The following is a 26,423-nucleotide window of genomic DNA, read 5'->3' on the forward strand; positions in this document are numbered from 1 at the left end:
CAAAGTGCAGACGTGTACAAAACAAACAAAACACGAAGATTCAGTTCACTGTGCAAATAAGTGCAAGCTTCATTGGCTTGTTTGCGTTTCGCAAGGTTTGTACTTACACGTTTTGCACGCACCGATGCGCTTATCGCATATCATGTTTTGTCGTCCAACAAACGTGATAAACCAAGAATTTATTCTATAACAGACATAGGACTGAATATTTAGCTTAGTTCAATTTTGTGGAAAATTTGGCTGGTTTAACACACATTATATGTAAGTATTATCTTGCTGGTTGGCAAAGGTTGGAGTCATATATTATTTCACGTTCAAGTCACTTACTTATATATAGATAAAATTATGAGTGCAGAGCTGATTTTTGTCGAAGATTTTAAAAAAGAAGCGAAAAAAAAAGTATCACCTTTTGGCTGGGGATACTATTCAGCGGGATCAGTCGGAGAACAAACTGTGCACGAAAACTGCGAGGCATACAAAAGGTAATTTCTCGTTCTATTGACAGATATAACCAACAGTTGTCACAAGAAAAAATAAGGCAGTCTTTCGAGGACAACTCAAACTAAACATCATTTTGGCATACAAAAAACAATAAAAAGCTGAGTCAGCTATGCACATATTCACGTTATTCGTTTTTAGTGTCCTATGCAGCCTATCATTGTGTGTCTCAGGAAGACTTCTTAATGACGTATATATTAGTATAGATAAAACGTCTTGAGGTGTTTTTTATTTAATTTTAGATGGAGATTTCGGCCTCGACTACTGCGATATGTGTCAGAAGTGGATATATCAACAACAGTTCTTGGTTCAAATATTCCGTTTCCTATTTGCATTGCCCCGACGGCTCATCATGCTATCGCCTGCGCCGAGGGCGAAGTTGAAACGGCTCAAGGTGTTCAAATATGATAGAAATTAATTGATTAATTAACTAGTGTTAATAAGGTCAAATAACTTTATAGCACTAACGGCACAATCAAAATTCGCTGATCAACTGCAGAACCATTTTCTCACAGACCGTATAAGTTGCCCTTAAAATGTAAATTTATTTTCTATATTTTTTTTTGAATCTTGGTACTGAGGGTCAGGGGTATTATCAAATAATAAATGACATGTAATACTACCCGCAAAATTAAGTGACTAAATGAAACAATCATTTTTACTTAACATTTATTTCCCCAGAAGTTACCTCAAAGTTAGAAAACTGCGCTTGTTTGCCGTCGGCGAAGTTTTTAAATCATGGCGTTTCTACACCTGAGCAAAATAAATGCTGCAAGATTTTTACATTTTCTATTAATCAACACTTAGATAAGAAATATAAAATAAACAATGAAATTTACTAAAAATTACATTTGTAACTTTTAGGTTCTTGTTGAGAAAAAGTTGACCCAAGAAAATTTTCCTTAGGTTGGAAAACACTGGCATATAAGACTTGTGATCTTTATGATATACCTCAAAACAAATATTTTTCTCACTGATTTCAAGCTATTTTAACATAGTATATCATTTTTATCCCGTTTTTGTTTTGTTTTAGCTGCTGAATCGCTTGGTACCGGAATGGCATTGAGTATCTATAGTAACCGTACTATGGAAGAAGTGGCTCATCAAGCACCAAAGGGCACAAAATGGTGCCATGTTCAAATAGTCCGGGTATTCTTATTTGTTATACGACGATTTCCTATTTCCACTCCAAACAAAAAGGCCCTGTGAAATCTGCCACTGACAAAATCATGCCTGTCCGAGAAACGATAAATTTCGGCAAATAAATACCGCAATTCATTCGAATAATTTGGGCACTCCAGAAGTATGTGTACCAATATGGAGGCAACTAATTTTGGTCGCCTACTTTATATCAAGTTGTGTAAAGGGACTAAAACCTATGTGCAGGGGGTATATTCACTTGGCTAACACCAACAGTCCCCGGATTCGTAATAGAACTAAAATAGAGAAAATCGAAATAAAATTATAGTCTAACCCAAACCTGATACACATACTACGGGAGTACCATCTTTTGTATATATATATATAAAGAGAGAGAGAGAGAAGAAATGGCTATGCCCCAATTGAGTCAACCACTTTCGTTTTTTAATTGCAGTGACTCTTGATATTTAGAACCGTGATTTGATAAAACATTACGTGAAAAGGGCGGAAAAAGCGGGTTACAACGGATTCATCGTAACCATTGATCAAGCAGTTTTAGGAAATCGTCATCATAGATATCCAGACGGAACTAGTTTCGCGTTTAAACAATTGCACCCGTAAGTTTTGCACGTTCAAATGTCCAATTTTGATGCAATTGTTCTGTTTTGTCTGTATGGTTGGTCTAATATCCCTAAAAATACAAAATCACTAAACAAAGAGCGTCTAAAAAGATGCTCAAAAATCTCCATCATTATACTGTTTTACTTGCAAGCAAGGTTATATAAAAAAGACTTGAGTCTCGATAATTACCGGTTCCTTCAATTAAATACACTGTAATTTCTCGTATTAGTTCTCTTTCGGTGGCCTGTCCTGTAAATTCTAAATGCAAGGTGAGCATTAACTCATGGATATCTTAGAGGTAAAATTGCTCTAATTTATAAGTTGGTTTCTGCCTTCTTGACTTTTTTCACAGAAGCACAAACCTATTGGAATCAACGAAACATTTTATGCCACATATGAATGAAATAAGAGCATTTCTTCATTTAACTGATGGGACCACTGAATGGGACAGCCTTGACTGGTTGAGATCAATTACTAAATTACCAATAGCAGTGAAAGGAATTTTGACAAGTAAGAAAAGAGTGAAGCGTTATTATAGATTGTTTATGTGTATAAATTTCACAATTAAAATGATTGAAACTGCGTAAATGAAACATGCTCATGCTCTTTGATTGGCTCAATAATATGACTAGCGTATCAAATAGCTGACAACATATTCTTTTCAGAATACAAAAACAAACATGGTTATCAAACAAAAAATGTTGTTCTCGTAATCTTAGTAAAGTATATTGCCTTGTTTTGTTCTAATATACGCTAATGTAACTGCCATTGTTCCCGACACGAAGCAGCGAATCGAACTGCAGAATTTTTACTATCGACGCATGCTCAATTATGAATATATATAATTTTTTAGGTGAAATGGCTTTGAAGGCTGTTGAGCATAAGGTTGACGGAATAATCGTGTCAAACCACGGCGGAAGACAACTGGATGGCACTTTCGCTTCTGTAAGTTTGATTCAAACTTCCACTAAGATAAATAACTTATACTATCCCACACGCCTAAAAGTACTATTGAAAACAGTACGACATGGTATTCTCTACACTTTGCCCCAACTCAGCTGTCGTCGTGATTACTTAGATTGCTGTTGAACGGAGACGTTTTCTTGTCGACTATTTTTGTTATTATTTTCTTGTTGGAATTTCTTATGGCTGCTGCTGCTCGATGACCAAATTTGGTTTCCTCGCTGCTCGCCTCACCCTGAAATGATTTTTCATTATTCAATCTGTATATCAAGTGTGCTTTTAGTACGCTGAAAAAATAAACTACTGATTACTTTCAGATCGACTCTCTTCCCGAAGTTGTGAAAGCAGTAAATGGGCGATGCGATGTTTACTTTGATGGAGGAATACGTAAAGGAACTGATATTGCAAAAGCAATCGCTCTTGGGGCAAAAGCGGTTTTCGTAGGAAGACCCATACTCTGGGGTCTTATTTGCGGGGTATGTTCTTTAGGTTTGTTTCTTTTGCGAGAACACCCTGTAACAACTTTGCTACGATTCCTCTTTCAAGGATTACTCTAATCATTTGAATACAGTTTTATATTCATCCTAACCTAGAACATATCATAAAATTTAATTCATCCCATTAATTCCCCAAGTGCTGCGGTACAAACCAGTTGTCCACTGACAAGGTTTGTAGGAAAGGTTCAGCTCATTTTATCTACTAGTGGTAGTGGTCCAAGGATTGCTTCGATATTTGGTTTCTTAACACAAAACTGAGCTGTTTGAATTTTTAATTATTAGTTGTACCATCAACATCATGCAGACTCGACTTTCAGCGTCGTACAGACATTCATGAATCGATTCGCCATAGTGTCGTTTTAACTCTGTTACTTGTGTCTATATGCCGAAAAAGTTTCCTAAATATCTTCTATCATTCGCAGGGAAAGGAAGGAGCACAAAGGGTGTTGGAAATATTGCGTGACGAATTGGTAACCACAATGCAGCTTTTAGGTAAGACTATCTTTCTAAATGAACAAAATAAACAAAAACCTCCGTAGCACTCTCGGGCGTATAAAATTATACCCATATCAGTAAGTGGGACAGCGCTTATAGCTAAATTTATAATTTCACGAGTAATAGAATTTACATTTTTATCCCCGTGGTGAGAAAAGCCGAGAAAACGACTTAAGCATATTGTTTTCATGGACTGTCGTCGGCTTAAGAGTACATGTCGAATATTGGTTTAGATAGGTAGTTATTTGTTTCGGATTCATGGACTTGATGGTGGAGGAAGTTATGAGCGACCTGTATGAATACATTTGTTTACTGATGATAAATAATGTATCAAGTTCATTGATATTTTCACAGGTGTAAAGTCTTTGGATGAACTGCAAACAACGCCCGACCTGGTGGTGCACGAATCATATTTATTTTCAAAATTATAATAAAATGTCAAAACTCGCCATCTCTAATTATATATTCCTAATAGAAAATGTAAAATAATAGTGAATGCAATTAATAATAATAACAAGAGAGCAACGCTCAAATATATGAACACGTTAACCAGAGCGAAGCAATCCTTACCTTTGACGCCACAGGTACCCTCAAAAAATATCCGAGTTTCGCGTAGCAAGAATTTACAGAATCAAACCGGACAGCCAGTGTACAGCAAATTTTTGGACGAAATATCAGATTTCATACGAAATTTAGAGATAAATAAAAGTGATAGCCCACTGAAAATTTCAAAGCAATTGGTCTAGTATTCGGAGAGAAAAGCGATTTTTTAATGAAAATCCTGACGAATAACAAGAACAACAACATAATATTCAAACGATCGTTATGCCCACTGACGTGTCCAATTAAGCTGTTTAGCATCTGAGGAGGTTGGAATCTAGGTTAGGCAGATATTCACCATAACCTAATTTTATTTACCGTTTTTCTAAATGTCACAATTTGGACAGTTTTTAATTCTTTAGTTTTAATGTCTAAACCTTTTTTGCTTTCGTTTGCAATAATTTTTTTATTTTTGCTACTGTAGTGAAGCTTCCGTTTTGCGATATACAGTACAATACTCAAGAATTGCAACATGATGATGATAAAAAAAAGAATGCTACCATTCGAGTTGTAAGCGAAACTTCAACAGTGCAACTTTCCTGTTCTGGCATAAAATGCACACTGTTTTCATTTATAGTCAGTGAAGTATTTAAAAAAATACCAATTACATATTTTTGTTGCTATAAAGAGAGAGAGAGATTTATTGATTGTTAACCAAAACAAATATACCGGTAAATATGAATGCATACTTATAAACAAGAGAGCTATGCTCAAATATATGGACACGTAGAGTCACATAATTTTGATGACGTCATAGCGAAAAAAAAAGTAATAGCCTTCTGGAGAAAATTTTTATCTTTAACCACTGAAAATTTCAAAGCAATTGGTCCAGTATTCGAAGAGAAAAGCGACTTTTTAAAAACGTGTCAAAGAACAACAACAACAACATAATATTGAAACGATCGTTATGTCCACTACGTGTCCAACAAAGAGATGAGAGCTAAATTCACGGCGGTACCGGTACCTAACGTAGGTGCGGTACTGAGTTAGCAGTCAGCCAGCATCTTACCTGTACACTGTAGGCCATATACGGTAATTGATCACAGAACAGTTGTTCCCTTGCAAATTTTATGTTGTTTACACTTTAGGACAGATAATTGATCACAGAACAATTCTTCCCTTTCAAATTTTATGTTGTTTCCAGTAGTCTCTCATCAAAATAAACAAATATAGTAGGCTACAAGTGCTACAACGCTTGCATTACTGCACTGGTAGGACCGTGAAAGAATAAGTTACGGTAATTTCATTGTGGTAAGACACCGGTACCGGCACCAGTACCAGTATCGTACTTACGTACTGAGCTACCAGTACCGGTTAGCAGTCAGCCAGCATCTGACCTGTACACTGTAGGCCATATACGGTAATTGATCACAGAACAGTTGTTCCCTTGCAAATTTTATGTTGTTTACACTTTAGGACAGATAATTGATCACAGAACAACTCTTCCCTTTCAAATTTTATGTTGTTTCCAGTAGACTCTCATCAAAATAAACAAATATAGTACGCTACAAGTGCTACAACGCTTGCATTACTGCACTGGTAGGACCGTGAAAGAATAAGTTACGGTAATTTCATTGTGGTAAGACACCGGTACCGGCACCAGTATCGTACCGGTACTTACGTACTGAGCTACCAGTACCGGTATCGAACCTGTAGGTCTGATATTCCGTTCCGCATACGATATGCTATAAAACTTGCATTGCAGCATTAGTAATACCGCGGAAGGAATAAGTCAATTTCACTGCGTTACGGTACCGGTATGGCAACTTACCAGTACCGACCTACAGTAGCTGTAGTACTGAGCAAGACAATCGATCGCGAAACCGCTTGAAATAAGTGTAAAACAGTGTTCCCATGAGTAAAAATAAATACCGCGAAATTTTGTATGAAATATCATATCTCATAGGATTCATATAAAATTTAAGAATAAATAAAAGTAATAGCCTTCTGGGGAAAAATATAATCTTTACTCACTGAAAATTTCAAAGCAATTGGTCCAGTAATCAACCACAAAAGCGATTTTTTCATAACGATACCAAGAAGAAGACAAATAAGAACAAGAACAACAAAAATACCAAAACGATCGTTATGTCCACTAACGTGTCCAATAAACGCTGTTATTGGTAGAGACTGGAGGGAGCAATACGACCATACTGTCATCCAAGTCGGCTCCCGACAAATTCACTGTTATGCATAATGATTTGTTGTTATAATTTGTTTAATGCATGATTTATTTCAGGTTTTGGGATTCGTTTTATTTGATGTATATATACCGCTTGTGGTGTCTATTTCAAAATCGGATTGCTGTTATTCCAGTATACTGTCTGTCCATGCAAATAGTAATTACTTACAAATGCCATATTAAATTTAACTTTTTCCGAATGTCATATGTAGTTTCTGTGCTATCCTAACAATTGTTGCGTTTATATCACAGCAGTGGTATTTCTGAACATTCACGATCGATTGCGACTGCTCTATCAAACTCTTTCGTTCTTTAAAGCGCATTCGATCTCATTCAACTAACTCAAAAATCAATTAATTTTTGGAATTTTTTCAAAGAGTATCGTGTGGGAAAGTTTAGTCTGTATTAGCATTTTCTAGTTGAGATTTTATAGTGGGTAGAATAAAGTTGATAGCAAACAGGGTAAACAAACTTTCTCGCTAAGACATTGATTTGGTACTTCAATTTCTTCATTTTCGTGTACTTCATTTTCGTGTTTGCTATAAAAATTCAAATAGGTAAATTAGGCCTCATTTTAACAATGAAATATTGACCTGAAATTTCCAATGGATAGTAGGAACATAAGAAGTTATTCGATTTAATGGTATGTGAGACAAGATTACTTACGTGGGACTATCTTTCAATTTCGATCCTATATTTGCGTTTCGCAATATGCATTGAATTGTATACTAAAATTGTATCAACTTTGGCAAATGAGGCTGACAGACACTTGCCGCATGCACTGCAGTACCCGTATGGCCAACTTACTTCCTTAGCTGAACACCAAGTTTGCTGAAACATCAGCGTACAATCGTGACGGAGGCGGCCGAACGCGACAGAAAATTGATCCCGTGAATTGAAATGAAACTTCTGTTTCCCAAGGACAGAGAGAAAATTTCTGAAATAAAACAAATTGCTATAACTTCTATTAGTTACTCTTTAATTTTACATGAATCCTATGAGATCTGATATTGCATCCAAAATTTCGCTGTATTATATTTTTTAATTCATGGGAACACGGATTTTACTCCGCAATGCGTGACGGCCGTCTTCCGTTTTGATTTTGCGAACTCGTTGTACGCGAAAGTTGAAAGTTTTTAGATACCGGTGACGCGCTGTAGTCTAGGTACTGTGAAAGGTATAAACACTGAAGACGCATCAATCATCATTGCCGAATGGCCTCGTAAAGCTGAGGCAGTCCGGAATATTGGTTAGGCTTTCGTATCCATTTATTTCAGTGTTGCTCTATTAGCGTATTCTCTCATTGCTGTTCTTAGCGTATTCTTTTTGAATCCCATCTCCAGATATGGCCGATCTTTTAATATGGTGATAAAAATTTGGATCGAAATCAATTATATATCGTGTTTCTTACGATATTACTTGGTATTGACCCCGGTACGTGTAGCATCGGCATAGTTAATCATTTATCAAATCACAGCTATCTTCGTAGCTCCCGTTGCGATAATGTATTTGTAATATTATACTGTGTTGATTTCAAAATGCCAGTGAGGTTTATGAATCTTCAGTTTTACTCAGCGGCTGGATCTTATACAAGCTGTACAATGCCAGAAACAATCAAAGAATATTCCGAACGTTTTTAAGGTAGATATGGGATTGGTATGAGACATGAAGAAAATATGAGGACACGCAGCCGCAGAGAGAGAATGATGTATCGTTCTTAATTTAGGTTATAACATTTGTGACATCGACAAGTTGATCGGGAAGAACAGAGAATGTATCTTAATTGCCATCATCAGGGGCGTGCCAAACTAGTCTGCTGCCCGGGGCGAGTTTCTGATAATGCTGCCCCTTACACCTAAGTTCTAAAATAATTTGGGTGATAAACAGATTAAACATGTCGTCATTAACGAGAATAAATCAAATAAAGGTCAAAGTAAGAAAGAAACGTTGGATTTATTAAACTAAGCATCAAAAATGTTGCAATTGTAAAATATAGGAAAAAAATGTCTGTGGTCAAGGGTCGGGGAAACAACCCTTGTTGAATAACCATCACCACAGAACACATATTGTTAGCTTTTAATTAAATAAGAACATATCTAGAATAGCATGTGTAATAACGCAAACTCTACAGCTTGGTTCTGCTGCCTCCCTACAATGTGTTGCCCGGGGCGGTTGCCCCCATTCGCCCCCCCCCCCCCCCCCCCCCCTCTAGGAACGCCACTGGCCATCATCAAGCAATTAAATGCCCACAGTAACATCCAACATTTTTTTGTAATTTTAATCAGTCCTTGGAAGTATAAAGGCTGAGTCAACGGTTGATATGTATATAAATTACACAGAAAGCTATTCAACTATAATAAGTATTACACACGCTGCGACATAAAGTTTAATAGTTCATCAAATCTCATCCTAGTGTTATTTATATTTGAGTTGAACAAATATTAAAGAATAATGATATTAGATATAATGTTTATTCGCTACACTAAATGTATGTGTATTCGTCTACGGTCTACCCAACATAATTTAATCTACTGCATTCGATCAAGCGATTTTAATATAGCTGATGTTGAGGTTTCGACTTATAGTCTTATAGTGTCTGAGGGGAATAATCATATGTGAAAATATGCAGCTCAGGCCAGAGTAAAAGTGTGTGACTATAACAATATAACTTGTACAACTATTAAACTAAATTTAGTTTGAATCTTGTTTTGTCAGCAGGGACACATGTGTAAAAATTAAACTGAAAATGTAAAAATAATGAGTTCCTGAGTCAAAGGTTTGTCTTACAATTGAGTATAACAGTACACGAAATAAGGTTTTAAAACATTCGTCTCGCGCGGGAATGAAAGAAAACGACAAACAAGAAAAGAAAACTAAATCATCTGAAGCGGTAAATTAAAATTTATTCACATGTGGTGTGGGCTTTTTCAATATTTCAATCTGCTGCTTCTCATCAATGTATGGCAGTGGTTTTCAAGTTTTTTTCAATTCGCAGAGCATTTATATATATATATCATAATTTGTTTACGAAATACCAAATGGCATTTTTCGACTTTTCGGGAAAAAGATTGAGAATGAGACAAAAAGGAAATAGCGAAACCAATAGCTTGTTGACTTAAGTTGAAAAAAGACCTAACGAATTCTAATCTAAGACCTAAGCACAATTGAGAGTTTTCAAATTAGGCCACAAAACACTGAAATACCCCCGGGAATTATATAAGACAGGTGCTGTGAGCTTTTAGTAATACTAATCACAGTCTAACAGTCCATAGCAGTGATTCTCAAATCGTGGGCGTAGATAATTATTTGAGGGAGCGTGAAGCTAATTGAAAATAAATATTGTTATTGTTGGATTTGATCTTGCCCGCTTCATTTTGAATATTTACATTTCTATATTTTTCGAAATTGCGATTTTATCTACGTATTTTCAACGTGTTTTTCGAATAAAAATACTTTCGCCTTACCATCTGTTATTTGTAGCTTATTGCTAGTTAGGTATTGTTAAAATGGGGCGCAAGACTTGACAAGTTCTAAAAAGATTGCGCGGCCTAAATAGTTCGAAAACCACTGGTCTAATGTGATATCTGGTCTCACCTCGGTGTGCACAAGCCGATTGAGGAAAGACGAACACGTATTTCTTCTTCAATGGTTCTCAGTTGTCCGCGTTTTTGGATTAAATGTAATAAATGAAAACCTCAACCGAACTTGTGAATGAAAAAAATATAGCGTTGACCCATTCATTGATTGATTCCGTAGTCGATTACTGTGTGCCTATATCATGCATATAATATAGTACCGTATAGTAGTCATAGCCATATTCTAGAACATTAGTTTCTTCAACAATTTTATAGTATTACCATTGGCATCTTGGCACTTTTTCATGTTTACTGTGGTAACTTCATTTGGTTTGAGGAAGATGTGGTCTGTGTAGCGCATGTCTTCAACACATATATATATGTATATAAATACATATAATTTTCTTTTATTGATTTTTCTGTTTTTCCCATCGAAATTTTTGCATATCAAAAATATATAGTATAAAAATGCATATAAATGACGATATATTATGTATTTTTATAGACGACACCAGAAAAATACGAAATGGAAGATTCAGAAAAACCAGTTCAAGAAGAAAACGAAAAACATACCAGAAATCAGGTGAGTAACATTATATTAATATGATTGCAATCTTGTTCATATAATTCATCATTAAAATACAATCGTTTATTTATTTTTTAGTCCACTTAAAATATACATTGTACATGCAGCATACAAAAGTTAAATATCATAGCGACAAGAAAAAAATATCGAGCGACAGTGCGACAGTGAAGATTGATTATTTTATCTCTGCAAATGCAGAATAAATGTCAACCAGGAATGATTGCGAATAATTACGGTGCATTTCATAATAGCTGTGCTTGAATATGTTCGCACTGAATTCGATTTATTATTGAGACTTACTTTTATATATACATAAGGAATATACAAACTACAAACCTTATCAAGAAAAATTGAACTCGCGTTAATGTTATTCTTCCACGTTTGCAGAACTTCGATCGTCTGTACTCACAAGTAGGATCAGAGGTGAGTATTTTCATTTTTTCGAAATACTTTATGACATTCATTACTTTGAGGTGTGCGAATGTTTTCAGTCATGTAATTTAATAAAAAAAAATGGGGAGAGTATTGGCAGAGCTTATTTCTTTTTTTATTTAGGAAATCTTCTACTCTGACGCAGATGATTTTGCATACAATTTAGCCGTGCAATTTACCACTGACGATGAGGAGGAGCGGTTACAATATCTGAGTCGTCTTGGAACTTGGAAAAATAAGAAACAGTGCTATGGAAATGTTCGACGTTGGTTAATCATGTCCTTGGGAGGGTGTTTTGGTGCTTTAAGAGGGAGATATAATTTGAACGCGGAAATGAAGTTGATACGCGATGTTCTGAGTGGAGTGATAGCGGAAGCAGCCGCAAAATCCGCGTCAAAAAATGCTATCAAAGCGATTGCTTCTGAAGTTTCTGCTACCACAGTCCGAGAAACTGTGAAATATGCGGCTTTGAGTGCAAGTAAAGCAGCCGTCAAAAAATCATTGAAATTTACAAAAACGTTCCAATTTGGATACTACTTTGCGTATTTCGTAGCTGGATGTGGACTTTCTGCAGCTGCTGTAAAAGGATACACGTTGTGGAAACGTCGTCATTCAAAAGATATACCAAGGAAACTTGATTAAACTCGACGAAGATTGACTATTCGATTACTAACGTTCTAGGGCTCAATCAACAATTATTGTGTGTAGTATGAAAATTTATGGCGATTTCAACAGTTATCAAGTCTTCAATTATTTGATCTTCTAGGCAAATTTTTTTGTCAAAAAAGTGATTCTAAAATTGACGGTATTTTTGATTTAACTTTGAATCTCTTACGAATCAAAATGAAGATATTTTCACTTTGACGTAAATTATCATTTCCGATGAATATTCAAAAAGAAAACAAATCTAGCCGTTCTTGATAATGACGTTGCAATCCAAATATAATTATGAAGTGGCATTCAATGTGCGGGTTATACTCGAAAAGTCCGACCCTAAATTGACCATCCAAGCTTCGTTGCTGAGACTTTATTATTGTAATAAGGGATCTAATATAAGTGTTTCTCCCGGCAATTGCTCACAATTTAATTTTTTAGTATGACCATCATTCCGAACATTGGCTAAATAAAATATGAAAAATAGTTATTTAAAAAACACAAAGTCCAAATGTTACTGCAGCGGGTAACAGCAGTGTATTAAGTTGGTTGACAGGCGTTATTATATGACGTCATAATTCTAGAATGGATCTCACTTCCTGTCTTCTGCCTTCAGCACGAGTTTAGTGCATTAGTGTTGTCTTGTTGTATAGTCCGGGTTTAGCTAAATAAGAATATTTTAGTGCCTAATTTGTTGTTCTGAATTATTATGCAGAAATATAAGGTTAGGATATGCACTGATATTAAGCTCAGTTGTATATTATTCCAATAAAAATGTAATTGTGATGTTTATATTTAATGTTTCTTTTACTGTAATCGTGTAATAATATGGCAAAGAAGCACTGAATTCAGTATCAGTTACCGCAGTTTCGAAAGTATGGTTACCACTTCAATTGGAAGATGATAGTTTTTTGGGATAAATTCGTTATTTCAGGTTAAAATGACTGGAAATTCATTAAATTAATTAATTCATTAAAATGACTGGAAATTGCTAATTTCTCCAAATTCATGAATTCCATCGATATAGTTCCCGTTGTAATTAGACAAACAGATGACAACCGAAAATATAATTGGATCGATGACATATGGTAATTAGTATTCCAAACCCGAATCGATAACCCTAATGGAATCGATATCACCATACGCACATACGTATAAAAAGGTTTCAATTGGATATTTGGGGAAGGTATTGAAAAGGTCTTGTATTAGGAGTCAAATCGTTCTGATAAGTGTCGTCTCGTCTCTCGATGTTCTAACGTTGCCTTCGTCGTTTGTTCTCCGTGTCTATTCTACAACATTAAACTCATCTACAACGTCAAGACGTGTTTTTATTTGCTAAAAGTTTACATATCGTTATGTTTTTATTAATTACCTGGACTTGTCCTGCGTATATATATTTGTTATTTCGGGCATATTGTATTTCTTCATGTTATTAAAAGTTTCGAAACACGAATGCTAACTGCATCAGATTGCGACACAGTATCATATCAGTCTGACAGCATTCAAATGAATAAGAGTGTTACATGCCTGCAACAACACTCATTGAAAAGAACGCGCTTCCTAAAGCCCCAGAACAAAGAGAGCGGCATGCGGAAAAAATTCTCAAATTTCAAAACAGATATTAGACCGCACATTCCACTGTGAAGCCTGTAGTATATAATCGTAGCCTGTAGTATATAGTCGTACGAATATTGCAAGACCGGCAGAACTATTAAAAAAAAAAAATTAAAAAGGAGAAATTCCAGGACCGTGCTTCTCAAATAGGGCGATATCGTCCATAAGGGGCGAAAAACCAGTAGAGGGTGATGGCGCACTCTCGAAATAATATGAATTATCGCAAAATTTGTTCCGAGTAAAAGGATATAAAATAATGCAATAATAAAGAATCCAAAATGATTTTAAAGAAGATGGTATATCTTGACAAACTGGCAAATAACCACTCATATGAATTGTAACTGCATCATGGATTGTTCCTGTGTCCGATATTCATGTATTATTATTACTTCGTTAATTGATTTGCAATGAATTTGTTTGTGATTTTTCGATTTTTTTTTGTATTGCCGAGAGGCAATTTTTTACATTGAAATAGACACAATATAGTCAGCAAGCAGTCAATTTGAACTGATGAGCGCGATAAAACAGCTAAGTGCTGCTATCGACGTAATATTCCTGTTGTCCTGAACTATATATATTAAATACATAATCAGGACACAAAACACAAATTGCGTCATAAAAATGACGAGCCTGGTTTAGCGATTAATGATCTACAGGGGTTACTATTTATTTTTCTCAAGTACTGTACCTAGGAATTATGAGGGACTGTTGTTCCAACTGAATATTTCGCTTGTTGTGAACCTATTCCCCACATTTTAGGACACTGGAAGTTAATCTTAAGCCATAACTGTATAATTGCGGTGTCTTGTCCATTAGCAAGACCAACAAGTCAGTCTATTTCGTTAGGTAGCAGCAGTTACCCGATGCTATTCAATGCGAAGGTGATAATGGAAACTTCGAGGTGTGAGCTAGGGTGTAATCAGAGAAAATGTTGTTTATGATGAGTTTTTGAATTATTTACGGTTGTTTCATGATTTTTTCTCGGCCAAGGCTCTGTACAGCAATGGTGTTTTAGGCGTAGAAGATACTCTTTTTTTTTTACCAAAATCGTTCTGGTTCGACGTATTCCACCCTACGTCTTTTATTTCTTTACTTCGGGTAAAAACTGGCAGACTAGCGTTTATTCCAAGTTCTGTAAGCTGCAATGCCAAAAATATTGACCACAAAGTTGTAAAATTAAAATTGTGAAAATAAAAATATATTTTTTTATATTACAATCTAGTCTAGACCGATTTTACAATGTTTTACTATGAGTCAAGAGCAACAAAGTAATTCATGGCAACTACATTCATAAGGAATGGTTTAATAATATTGATATCGTTTTCATTTTGCGGAATAATATATTATCTGTATGAAACTTCAGTCAGGGAAAGGTATCGTACATATTGTATGGAATCAATGCATAATAAAAGCTATTTACAAATGATTTTTTAGATGAGCTTCTGTATAAAAATGAGTACAACAAATTTATTGAAGTTGAATACTAAACTTTAAATACTATATTCATGTATCAGGAATTATACGGGTGTACTAAATTTTTAAATCTAAATGCTGATCTGTTCCAACCATTGTATCCGATATTCCAACTTCAAAAATATATATTTAAAACAATTACTTAGACTCAGTCGTGTTGTTTGGATGTCTTATTAATACCAGTAAAATCCTATCGCAGTTAATTTACGTGAAAATTTTTACTCCAGAGGACGAAAACCAAATTTCGGTATCTATGTGTTGAATAGCAGTATCGATCTAAACAAAGTTGGGAACGAAAATACATCGATCAGCTCTTCCGCTGAAACTACTATCACTCATCCTATGACGTCATTCAAGCAATTTGGTTTGGAAGAAATAAGTTTGTTAAAGCGAATGGATACACAACGGCCGTTTTTTAACATTTTAATGGAACCTTGGAAAATGTTGTGTACAAATAATACCAAAAATCTAACAGGTCACATTTTCAGCCTATTATATTTTAAACAAGTAAAATAAATAACGAAACAATTAGTATGAGTATAGCAAATTTCCTATTGTGTTTTGCAGATTCCAGATGGTCCATGATAGTTGCAGTCAAGACAGGATACGATAGAATTGTACAAAGAGATCGTATCAGAAAAACATGGCCTTCCAACACATTCCTCAACGGAGTTTGTTTAGATGTTATTTTTGTTGTTGCAAATACATCAACTGCAGAAGAGAACCTTAACTTGAGAAAAGAAGAATCGGTGCATGGCGATATTTTACAGGTTGAATTGGAAGAAACTTATCGGTAAATTTTCAATTTTCACATAACCATACCAGACCTTCCACAGTCCTACTGGACGCGAAGTGGAACTATGGGTCGTTCTGTTATAATGTTGTTGTTGGTATTCTTCTTGTGTTTGTTATTGTGAAAAAACTTACCTTTCTCATTAGCTACCAGACCAATTGCTTTGAAATCAGTGGTTTAAAATTGTTATTGTCGATAGAAGGTTATTACGCTTATTGGGCACGAAATATACATATGGATTGTTTTGTTATTATGTTGTGCTTCGTGATGATCTTTTTATCGTTATGAGAAAATTTCTCTTTATCTACTGGACCGATTGCTTTAAAAATTCTCATTAGTAAAGATTGTATGTTTTGCTATCAGGATTTTGCTTTTATGTGTTTCAAATATTTTTTTTGTGTGTGCCATGACGTCATCAGAATTTCGCAGTTTGTGGCAGATTAAACATTAAAACAAGGATGGAACATAATGTTTCCACGGACTAATGATGATTATGCTTTATTCCATATATATCCTTTCTTTTCCAAGTATAATATTTTTACAGAAACATTGGATTAAAAGCGCTTGCTTCGATGCAATGGACAGCGGATAACTTCCCAAGTGACTGGATATATTCATCTGCAGATGATGATATGTTACCAGATTTTCATCGTTTATATGAAAATATTGAAAAATTAATGTCTGAAGAAAAGAGTTTTACGAAAAATTCTAGCAATTCTGTTTCGTATAATCAGTCAAACACAGAAAATTTACCAATATTTTGCGCATTTACCTACAACTCTGTCCCCAAACCAAAACGATTTGAAAATAAATGGCAGATCAGCGTGGAAGACTATCCGTATGACTATTATCCACCGTATTGTTCTGGTGGATTTTATTCAATGTCAGTGAAACAAGCGAGCGCAATTTACTCTGTTTCAAGATGGTATCCCTATTTTCATTTAGATGATGTTTGGATAACAGGATTTATGAGACTTCGTTTGTGTGATTTAATGACGGATCGGGAATTCACATTCAATAGGACAGATATCAACTGTGGGATTTCTACTATGGCCGGAGGCATAGTGAAGCACGGCGTTCAACTAATTTAGCTTCCTAATTTCTTTACTGTTCGGCTCACAACATTGTCAGAAGATGAAGAACTTATTTCCAACCTTGATTAGATTGCGCTCAGAACTTTGTGTTGAAATTTTAACATTTAAAAAAAAACCTAAATGCTTGGTTCCTCTTTCTGAGTTTCAGCAGTCAAGCGATCAATTTTTACAGTGTTTATAATTCTATTCCCATACTAAATTCTTCCAAAAGACGAAGATCAAGACATAGGTGGGCACAGGATAACCTCCGAACAAATAGAACGGCGTGCTGAACAATGTATAGATGTCAGATTATGGCTAGGTATGAACAGCCATGAACGTTGGTCATTTAAAATATGTTTGGGACTCAAGTGCGCTAGAAAAGATGGACATCACAAATGTAAATCATCACGTATATATATGGTGCCGTACTTTTGAACCCACGTAAATTTGAACCCATGTGTATATCCGCGGGTTCAATCTATGTGCCGTTGCTAAAAGCCATGGGTTAGGGTTAGTATGGGTTCAAATATCCGCAAAACAAAAAAAATTCCATAGGTGCAATAGTATGCAGGTGCAATTATCGTGGGTTCAAATGTACGGGAACCATATATATCAATCATTAGATACCATGTGACCGATGCTCAAATATATAGACACGAAAGTCAAATCGAGAAAGTGTGGGTACGCAATTTGTCACAGTATCCTACCGGTTCCGCAGTCTCCACGACTTCCCTGATCGCGGATCTTCCGCAAGGCACCTCATTTTTTAGTTATAATAACGTCATCGCACACGAAAAACGAACCATACAGATCCCACAGAAATTTTTGAAATAAATAAAAGCAATTAGCCTTCTAACGAAAAATACACCACTGGGAATTTCAAAACAATTTGTCCGGTAGTTTACAAGAAAAAGAATGACTAACAAGAAAAACGACAACATAGTAACAGAATGATACATAGGCCTACCTACCGTGTTTTCCCAAAAATAAGACCTAGCCTGAAAATAAGACCTAGCCTAAATTTTAAAAATGAATCTAATGTATCCCCTTCCCTTAAAATGAGACCTAGTCGATAGCGCCATTTTTTGTTGTTAATTAACAACGTGTTATTGTTAAGTAAATGGATATCGGTTTTCATATTTTGTATATTTAAAAATCTCATAATTCTCTACTTTGTAATTATGTTTTTGATAAATAAACGTAAAAGACATCTCCCAAAATTAAGTTTTATTTTTTGGAAGAAGATTGAAATAACCCATTCTTATTTTAGGGGAAGTTTTTGAAATGCAGGCTAAATTTTTATTTTCGGGACAACACGGTAGTACATTCCGTGTCCAATAGACCAATACCAATAAATCAATCCGCCTATCGCAGTATGAAGATACTGCGCCCATATAATTGTACAAATATCGCTAGCAGCCTATTGGCATAGTTATTAAGAATAGATATTGCGCGAGATGGTGTCCCTAAATGGTGTACAACTAGTGTCCCTAAATAAATTGGTAGACATTTCTTACACGACTATAAAGAAGGTATTATAGTTCTGGGATTATCGGAATTTGAACCGGGAATAACATTGACTGTGGCAATTTAGGGTACATAACCCCAGAGTCATGGCAACTCAATTTCGCATTTTGCTGGCATTTTTTTTATCGAGTACACAAGTTTAAATTCTACTGAGGGGCCATTCGAATTATCGTTACTGAACCACTACGTCAACAAGTCGGAGACTTTTCAAACCTTTTTTTACATAATTTCCTTTTTTCATTCAGACTCGAAATCTTAATTAGATAATACAGCTTTTTAAAATGACAAACTGCTCGATTTAATCGCTGTTTGGCAACACCGTGTGACATGCTTAATGTTCTCGAGACGCAGTATCTCACTGCTGCACGTATTTACGATAGCAACAGCGAAAAAGTGCTGTTGACTTATTAGTTCAAGTTAATAAACTATTGTACTGCAAATATATCCATTGATAGTTGAAGCATCAGTAGAGATAAATACTAAAAATGGCAGATCAAATAAATTTCATCGAAGATTTCGAGAAACTTGCCAAAAGAAAGATGTCACCCTATAATTGGGGTTATTATGCGGCAGGAGCTGTGGGAGAAGACACGGTCAGAGAGAATTGTGAAGCTTTTAGAAGGTATAATACAATTATTGAACATTTATGGGTTAAACATTATTCTGTATAGCAGTCTACATGCATTCTTAGCAAACAACAATGTAAACATTTGCAAACGTTTGCTACGTGGCGCTGACTATAATATCTCACTTAGCGATATCAAAGGTGGAATTCAAAACTTGACCATTTCTCGAATTACTTTGAAAAATATGGAAAGATGTGGACTAATGTTCTTTTCTTTTCGCTGAAATCGGCACAGCAGTATTCGATATAGAAGATAAAATGTATCGTTGCGGAATGATAATCGTATTCAATTTGAAAATGTTCGAAAATAAAGCCCAAAATGTCATGGGATTCACATCAAAATAACAGAATTGGGTGTGGTAAATCGATCTTCTGCTTAACTGCATTGGCTAAAACAAATACATGTGCATGTACAATATATATATATACTGGCAGTCCATCAGTAACCGCAATAGGCGAGTCAAATCTTCTTATGAGTTAATAATTTACAGAAACTGCCCGGAATACGAATTAGTAGCACATATGATATTTTATTTCAGATGGAGATTTCGACCAAAATTGCTCAGAAACGTATCAAAAGTTGATATTTCAACTACGGTACTTGGCTCAAAAATCCCATTCCCAATTTGTATTGGTCCAGTAGCATATCATGGTCTTGCTTCGATTGAAGGCGAAGTAGCAACAGCAAAAGGTAGGGCATGCGTTCTAGAAAGTACACCAGGGGAGGCCAACCTGCTTTCGACTAAAATCTTAAAATAGATCACGATCGACTGATCGATAACAAGGTCAAACACAAAAACGAATGGGCACTGAATGTGCGGATAACTGCACACGCGCATACAAAAAATTCCACCGCTGCCAATAAGAAGGCTTTGTGGACACATTGTTATTAAAATCGACACGAAATTTGTATTTTTTATGTTTCATTTTAAGTTGTCGATTTGATTATTTAATGGTACCCGGATTAAATGTTTCATCATTTAATTAAGTTTTATTTAAATCATACAATTCAGATAAAGGGCGTGTCTAATTTTTAGTCGTAAGTGTTGAAAATTCTTCAAGAAACCTTGCCAAGTATCATCCATACAGCGAAAAATAACTATTCTCAAACCATGAATGTTACATGACTGCTCAAACTTTAGTATCTAATTTACAATTTCCTCCAAACGCGATTCTTCGCTTGCTTAGAATTAGAACAAATTGGGCATTTTGGTGCCACTGCTATCATCGCAAATAAAATTAATCACACTACTCTTGGAGTGAGACAATAACTTTTGCATACTGCTGACGTTATTGTAGAATTGTTCGTCAGTCTAGACTAGAGTTAGACACGCGATTTTAAACCTTGGCAGCGGAAAAACTTAAATTGTCACGTAATAATATGCTTTATCGGGCTTGCCCATGCAGACTCAAATACTGATGTGTATATTGTATTTTACGCATGTAAAGTACTGTATTCTTCCTGTTGTAAAACACACAACTGGTTCGAGGCAATTTTTGGGGGTATTTCAACAAAATTCACTCAACATCAGACGCGATCGACTGCTCGAGACGTGGCGATCGACCGGTCGATCGCGATCGACGTGTTGGCCACCCCTGATGTACACTAAGTTTATTTCGAATACCATAGTATTCAATAATAGTATTGTACACAATATCATACGACAGCAGTTCCCAAAGGGTGCGCGAAAATTAACAGAATTGTGTTAAACATAATAAAGATATGATTCAATATTTACATATTGTATTTATTATAATTGTTTCTTATTTCAAATGCTCTGTATATGAATCAATGAATTCATTTTGCCTTTCTATGTAGTTTACTTTCTGTTCCGTAGTGTCTGCTTCTGTTGTTACGTAACAATAGATATACACCACTTGCTGCAATTCACGAGCTGCAGTTTATTTGCTGAACCGAGTTTATCGAACAGGAGTGATTATTTTAGAATTTCAAAAAAAAAAATTAGACAGAGACGAGCAAGAGGAGTTGACATTGCCTTTATTCCTTAGGCTTACGTGTTTACACATTTTAAAAGGCATAAAGTACATATTAATCATCACGAAATTGAGTTTTATTTAACAGCAACATTTTTTCCCCCTGGTTATTTGGCGCCTCACGAACATTTCATTTTAATTGTCAGTTTTATTTTACCATTTACAATATTTTCAGCTGCGGAATCTCTGGGTGTTGGGATGGGAATGAGCATTTACAGTCATCGAACAATGGAAGAAGTCGCACAAGAAGCACCGAACTGCATACGCTGGTGTCATATACAAGTCGTTGAGGTAAATGGTTTTTTAGGAGTCTACGAGAAAGAATTTGAATAATAGGTTAGCTAGGGTGCTAATCTGTTTAATTTAGAAAGACCGAAAAGTATTACTTAACTTGTTGATCCCTGAGTAAGATGACAAAATTCTGCCGAACTGGACATCTCTGTGAGCCCAGCATGATTTGGGGGAATTTGCAAAAAAGTATAATATCAATAAAAACACCTCTGGTAATTTTAAAAACATTTTTGACGTTGTTTAATGAATTATTATGTTTAAAAATAATTTTTAAAACTATTTCAATGCAACAAAATTTATAAAGAATCGGAACATGATGAAACACTACGTAAGAAGAGCCGAAAAGGCTGGATTTAGTGGATTCATTGCAACGATTGACCAAGCGGTATTTGGGAAAAGACACCATACGACCGACGATGGAGAAACATACGAGTTTTCATATCAGGAGTATGTCCATGTTTGATTCTTATTTTTGAAATAAGACGGCTGAGTAAAAGTTCCATATTCTATAATAGGAATGGCGAAATTTTTTCTATGATTGGGTATAAAATTATATTTTTATCACGGATCAGAAGATATGCGTCATATATTTTCAATTTCCGTATGCAATGATTAACTGCAATGTAGCATCTAGTTCTCGTATAGGCCTACCACAGAAAGCATTCTGCGGCCCCTTTGGTTCATGCATCTCCGAAATAGAACCATGCAACACGACGTTGCGAGAAATTAGCAGACTAATTGTATTGTCGTTTCATAAACTACGTGACCGCAGCAGGAGCGCATACACGTCGTCCAAAATGAGGGGCTTTGAAAATTAGCATACCGAACCGGAAATTTCCATGCAGTGCCTTTAAAACTTTCGTCGAATTGAATATGATATGAAATGCTCAATCATAGAACACAAACACACTGACCAACTTTTCCCTCCTATCATTTTTGAATTTTGTTATCAGTGCTGTATTTTCACTCGATTTGTCGCGAAAATATGAGAATGATTTTGACAAATTTACAGGCCAAGAAATATTGCAGAATCAATCAAACACTGGAAGCCGAATATGAATACAGTTGAAGCCTTTTTGTCCTATACCAATGGTTCATCAGAGTGGGAGAGCATTGATTGGTTGAAAAGCATCACAAATCTTCCTGTATTGGTTAAAGGAATATTGACCGGTAAATTAAACTTTGTGTTCTTTATTTATAAACCATAAAAACTTCTCTTTCCTAAAAACAAATTTCAGAGGAAATGGCATCAGAAGCGTTGGAACACAATGTTGATGGTATTTTAGTTTCAAACCACGGAGGACGACAGCTTGGTGGAACGTTTTCCACTGTAAGTTTTTTTCTTGTTTGACACTAAGTGAACCCATGCATCGTTTTGTTAAATTGTTGTCGTTAGTATTCTTGTTGTTGCTGTGGTTGTAATAAAATCGTCTTTCTCTTTAACCACTAGACCAATTGCTTTGAAAAGTTAAGTGGTTAGAGTTTGTTTTTGTCGCTATTATTTGGAAATTTCTATGGGATTTATTTTTCACTTGAAGTTTTGTAGCACCGCGATCTGGTGCTAAGCGGAAAACTACCAGCACTATAAAAGATTTTGATATTACTTCGTTGTCCAAATATTTGAGCATTGATCTCTTTCAAACCCCGTAAACAGTTGTTTAAATGAATTTTAATATTTCTAGCAATTGAATATACATAGTGTAATATTTATGAATATCCGCAGCATTTACACTCTTCGAAATTTCTAAAAACGTACCTCAACTTTTAGATCGACTCCCTTCCCGAAGTGGTGAAAACAGTGAATGGACGATGCGATGTTTACTTTGATGGAGGAATTCGTAAGGGAACTGACATTGCGAAAGCAATCGCTCTTGGTGCAAAAGCTGTATTTATTGGCAGGCCTGTACTATGGGGGCTTGCTTGTGGGGTATGGTCGATATCCGTATTTATAGCACTGAGACAATGATTAATGTCGTTTCAAATATATATTTCAAATTATGATTTTTGAAAGACATGGACTTCTAATAGGCTTTGGTTAGTTCCAGCCTGTCTCCATGCAGATTGAAAATTAAAGTACTGGAAGGTTTAACGCGGGGTCGTCCAACCCGTGGCCCGCGGGCCACATGTGGCCCGGTGAGGAGTTTAGAGTGGCCCGCGCTGTATTTTCGAAATTAAATAAAAAAAATTAGTAAAACTTCTATTTTTCGAGAGATGTAGTAAATATGAAGATTTGATACAAACAATTTGTTCATTTTTCCGAAAAGCGCTCTGCTAGTCCGTTCAAACGAGTCGCGAGTACCATCACCGACTGAAAGATATCGATACATAAATAGTAGCTCACACACTTGGGCAGAATGGCAGTTTTAATGACCTCATAATCTGACAGCACGTACTCGTACAATTTTTTTTTACAGATGAACCATGTCAAATCCCCTGTGAGACCACTAATTTCTGACAGTCATATGGGAAATTCGCTTCGCGTTGCTACATCGTCCTTTTCAGCGAATATTGACAAACTTGTTAGCGAAAAACAGTGCCAAACTTCACATTAAAATGTCTACGTGTAGAAAAAATCTTTGTTGACTTTACTGTATCTTCGTTTTTTTATTGTTCTTATTATTGAGAAAGTTTGAAGCGAGGGTTTTGTTTGTTTTTTGGAAGATGGAAGCAATACTGTGCACTGGTTCCGCAAAACTTTAGTTAATGAATGCATGGTCTGGGACAGAAGTATGTCATCACAAAATTCTGTCTCGCCAAGCACGAAGAAACATATTTGGAAATTTGAATAATAAAGTTTGAATCGTTTTTACAGGGGGAAAATGGAGCACGAAAAGTTTTGGAAATTTTAAGAGATGAATTCACACTTGCAATGCAGTTATTGGGTATGAAAAAACAAAGGATTGACGAAGTGCAGTACAAATAATACTGCGCTACTGTTACAACTCTTTTCAAATACACACCTGCACGCCTTGAGCATACTTCAGAAACATTCTATTGTAAACCAATAACTCGACCACAAAACTTTATTTAATTAGATGCAAACTCGTTGCAGCGCGAAATCATGTTTAATTTCATTTGATACGACGTTCATCCGTCCCTGTCGTACTATATTTTTAACTTACAAAATCAGTAGATTTTTTCGCCAAGAATGAAGTGTCCGTAATTTGCAGACAAATACCGCAACCAAATTCGACTCACTGCGGATCATATATTCAAATCGACCAAGGTCTAAGATCGACTAAGGATTTTATAATAATGATTGAGTGGTTTATAATCATAACACGCACAGAATAACTAAGTTCTTTTATTTACAGGGGTGAAGACACTTCAAGAACTGCAAACAACGCCAAATTTAGTCGTACATGAGACACGAATTCTTTCAAAATTTTGATTACACGTTTCCGATATTATGCTCGATTTCATAGTTCAACCGTTCGATATGCTACCTGCAATTATAATCTTTTGTATGTTGCAAAATTATTATATATTCTCTAAAACGAAGGCATTGAGAAGTACCTATACCAATGCAGCAAATTTAAATCCACGGCGTAGAAGAAGTGGATATAAAGGTAGTAGGGGGACAGTCATATGTCGAAAAATATTAAATTCGGCAGTTTTATTCTTTGTGCAACAGGACAATTCTTGAAGAAAAGCCTTATTCAGGCTAGTACAGAATAAGCCTTCTAATTGTGCGGAACAAGGTAGCACCAATACAAGCATTTAAAACAAGAAATTATGCAAGTGCAACTTGATCCATGTTTTTTCAACCTAAAATGATTCTCCCCCCTCAAACTAAACTTTGAGAAGGACCTGCTAAGATAACTCACTGAATGAGGGTGTACTCCCGAGGTCGTACATATTTAGGACGATTTCGTTTAATAGCATACAAGGGGGTAGCTGGCCCAAACTTTTGGTAAGGGCCATTTTTTCAATACGACGGTTACCTGCGCCCTTCGTCCCGAACGAGGCCAGGTACAAGTAGAGACTGATATGTAACGACATCATAAAGAAGATCTCCACAGACCTACTTTGCTATCGAAGCAATAGGATATGATTTAGTTTAATAGCAGACAAGGGCGTCGCTGGCCCAAATATTTGGGAGGGCTATTTTTTGATACGACGGTTACTCGCGGTCCTCCTCCAAACGAGGCCAGGTAAACGTAGCGACTAAAGAACCGCTCCACAAACTCACTTCGCTGTCAAAGACATCCAAGTGCGCAATCTTATCTATTTCGAATGGTGCGATGTGTGCCGAATTATCCATGAATCGCTCAAGAATATAGCAGAGTTAATTAATCTAACTCGAAAAAATTCACTTTTGTTGCTCAATCAGTCATATAAAATAATGTAGTCAAATGAACATAAATGCCTCACGACAAACTTCTCCGATTTCAAGATTGTCTCGGAATTTATACACATGAAAAAACATATCAATTATCTGTAAAACGAGAGCGTATGTGAGAGTTGAAAATAGGGTCATTTCATCCAAAGCCTTTGTTTCCATATATTCAAGCATTGTTCCCTTATTTCGAATTAATTATTTCAGTCAACGGACATTTCAGATGAGGAAGTAGTAGGGTCATTGAAAATGAACAGTCTAAAGTAATAAACAGTCCGCATTACTAAGTGAATCAGATATTATTCAATGAACACATCACCTAAGGCAAATAGGTTAATCATACGAGATAATATACCATTGGATGACGCATTGAGACAATCAAAAGCTGGAGGTATATTCATCAAGTTTTAATATGAGCAATGCAGGAAATAAATTATGATAATCAAA

At 35.6% G+C, this 26,423-nt stretch overlaps 5 protein-coding genes across 6 annotated transcripts in view; all 5 read left to right on the plus strand.

The window, feature by feature from the left end:
- Window positions 1-26,423, plus strand: part of LOC120347323 (phosphoglucomutase-1-like) — a 147,263-nt gene that overhangs the window by 45,763 nt on the left and 75,077 nt on the right. The window lies entirely within an intron of this gene.
- On the plus strand, window positions 148-5,386 carry LOC120347339 (2-Hydroxyacid oxidase 1-like). Its single transcript, XM_039417266.2, has 10 exons — window positions 148-261; window positions 338-482; window positions 741-892; window positions 1,532-1,647; window positions 2,110-2,255; window positions 2,612-2,769; window positions 3,113-3,204; window positions 3,540-3,698; window positions 4,142-4,211; window positions 4,569-5,386. Exons 2-10 carry the CDS (start codon window positions 346-348, stop codon window positions 4,643-4,645), a joined length of 1,107 nt encoding a protein of 368 aa, XP_039273200.2. The 5' UTR covers window positions 148-261; window positions 338-345; the 3' UTR covers window positions 4,646-5,386.
- Window positions 9,674-13,035, plus strand: LOC120347355 (uncharacterized). Its single transcript, XM_039417287.2, has 4 exons — window positions 9,674-9,886; window positions 11,077-11,154; window positions 11,545-11,580; window positions 11,713-13,035. Exons 1-4 carry the CDS (start codon window positions 9,839-9,841, stop codon window positions 12,229-12,231), a joined length of 681 nt encoding a protein of 226 aa, XP_039273221.2. The 5' UTR covers window positions 9,674-9,838; the 3' UTR covers window positions 12,232-13,035.
- On the plus strand, window positions 13,189-18,029 carry LOC120347352 (beta-1,3-galactosyltransferase 5-like). 2 transcript variants are annotated; one of them, XM_039417283.2, is made up of 5 exons: window positions 13,189-15,230; window positions 15,558-15,805; window positions 15,898-16,123; window positions 16,668-16,723; window positions 17,069-18,029. In XM_039417283.2, exons 1-5 carry the CDS (start codon window positions 15,133-15,135, stop codon window positions 17,212-17,214), a joined length of 774 nt encoding a protein of 257 aa, XP_039273217.2. In that variant the 5' UTR covers window positions 13,189-15,132; the 3' UTR covers window positions 17,215-18,029. The 2 variants fall into 2 exon arrangements, with proteins under 2 accessions (XP_039273217.2, XP_039273216.2); XM_039417282.2 differs by having other exon boundaries at window positions 16,668-18,027.
- Window positions 19,212-25,119, plus strand: LOC120347340 (2-Hydroxyacid oxidase 1-like). The gene is made up of 9 exons (XM_039417267.2): window positions 19,212-19,348; window positions 19,891-20,042; window positions 21,522-21,637; window positions 21,942-22,084; window positions 22,650-22,807; window positions 22,876-22,967; window positions 23,406-23,564; window positions 24,450-24,519; window positions 24,952-25,119. Exons 1-9 carry the CDS (start codon window positions 19,212-19,214, stop codon window positions 25,026-25,028), a joined length of 1,104 nt encoding a protein of 367 aa, XP_039273201.2. The 3' UTR covers window positions 25,029-25,119.

The sequence above is a fragment of the Styela clava genome, chromosome 11 (assembly GCF_964204865.1).
Source record: "Styela clava chromosome 11, kaStyClav1.hap1.2, whole genome shotgun sequence".
Lineage (NCBI taxonomy): Eukaryota > Metazoa > Chordata > Ascidiacea > Stolidobranchia > Styelidae > Styela > Styela clava.

Coding starts and splice junctions, on each gene's coding strand:
- LOC120347340 (XM_039417267.2), top strand. CDS start 19,212: ATGGCAGATCAAATAAATTTCATCGAAGATTTCGAGAAACTTGCCAAA. Junction 22,085..22,649: donor TACGAGTTTTCATATCAGGA/GTATGTCCATGT, acceptor ACAAATTTACAG/GCCAAGAAATATTGCAGAAT. Junction 22,808..22,875: donor GGTTAAAGGAATATTGACCG/GTAAATTAAACT, acceptor AACAAATTTCAG/AGGAAATGGCATCAGAAGCG.
- LOC120347352 (XM_039417282.2), top strand. CDS start 15,133: ATGGCAACTACATTCATAAGGAATGGTTTAATAATATTGATATCGTTT. Junction 15,231..15,557: donor GAAACTTCAGTCAGGGAAAG/GTATCGTACATA, acceptor TTTTTACTCCAG/AGGACGAAAACCAAATTTCG. Junction 15,806..15,897: donor TAATACCAAAAATCTAACAG/GTCACATTTTCA, acceptor TGTGTTTTGCAG/ATTCCAGATGGTCCATGATA.
- LOC120347355 (XM_039417287.2), top strand. CDS start 9,839: ATGAAAGAAAACGACAAACAAGAAAAGAAAACTAAATCATCTGAAGCG. Junction 9,887..11,076: donor AAACTAAATCATCTGAAGCG/GTAAATTAAAAT, acceptor GTATTTTTATAG/ACGACACCAGAAAAATACGA. Junction 11,581..11,712: donor ACTCACAAGTAGGATCAGAG/GTGAGTATTTTC, acceptor TTTTTTATTTAG/GAAATCTTCTACTCTGACGC.
- LOC120347339 (XM_039417266.2), top strand. CDS start 346: ATGAGTGCAGAGCTGATTTTTGTCGAAGATTTTAAAAAAGAAGCGAAA. Junction 893..1,531: donor CGAAGTTGAAACGGCTCAAG/GTGTTCAAATAT, acceptor GTTTTGTTTTAG/CTGCTGAATCGCTTGGTACC. Junction 1,648..2,109: donor GCCATGTTCAAATAGTCCGG/GTATTCTTATTT, acceptor CTTGATATTTAG/AACCGTGATTTGATAAAACA.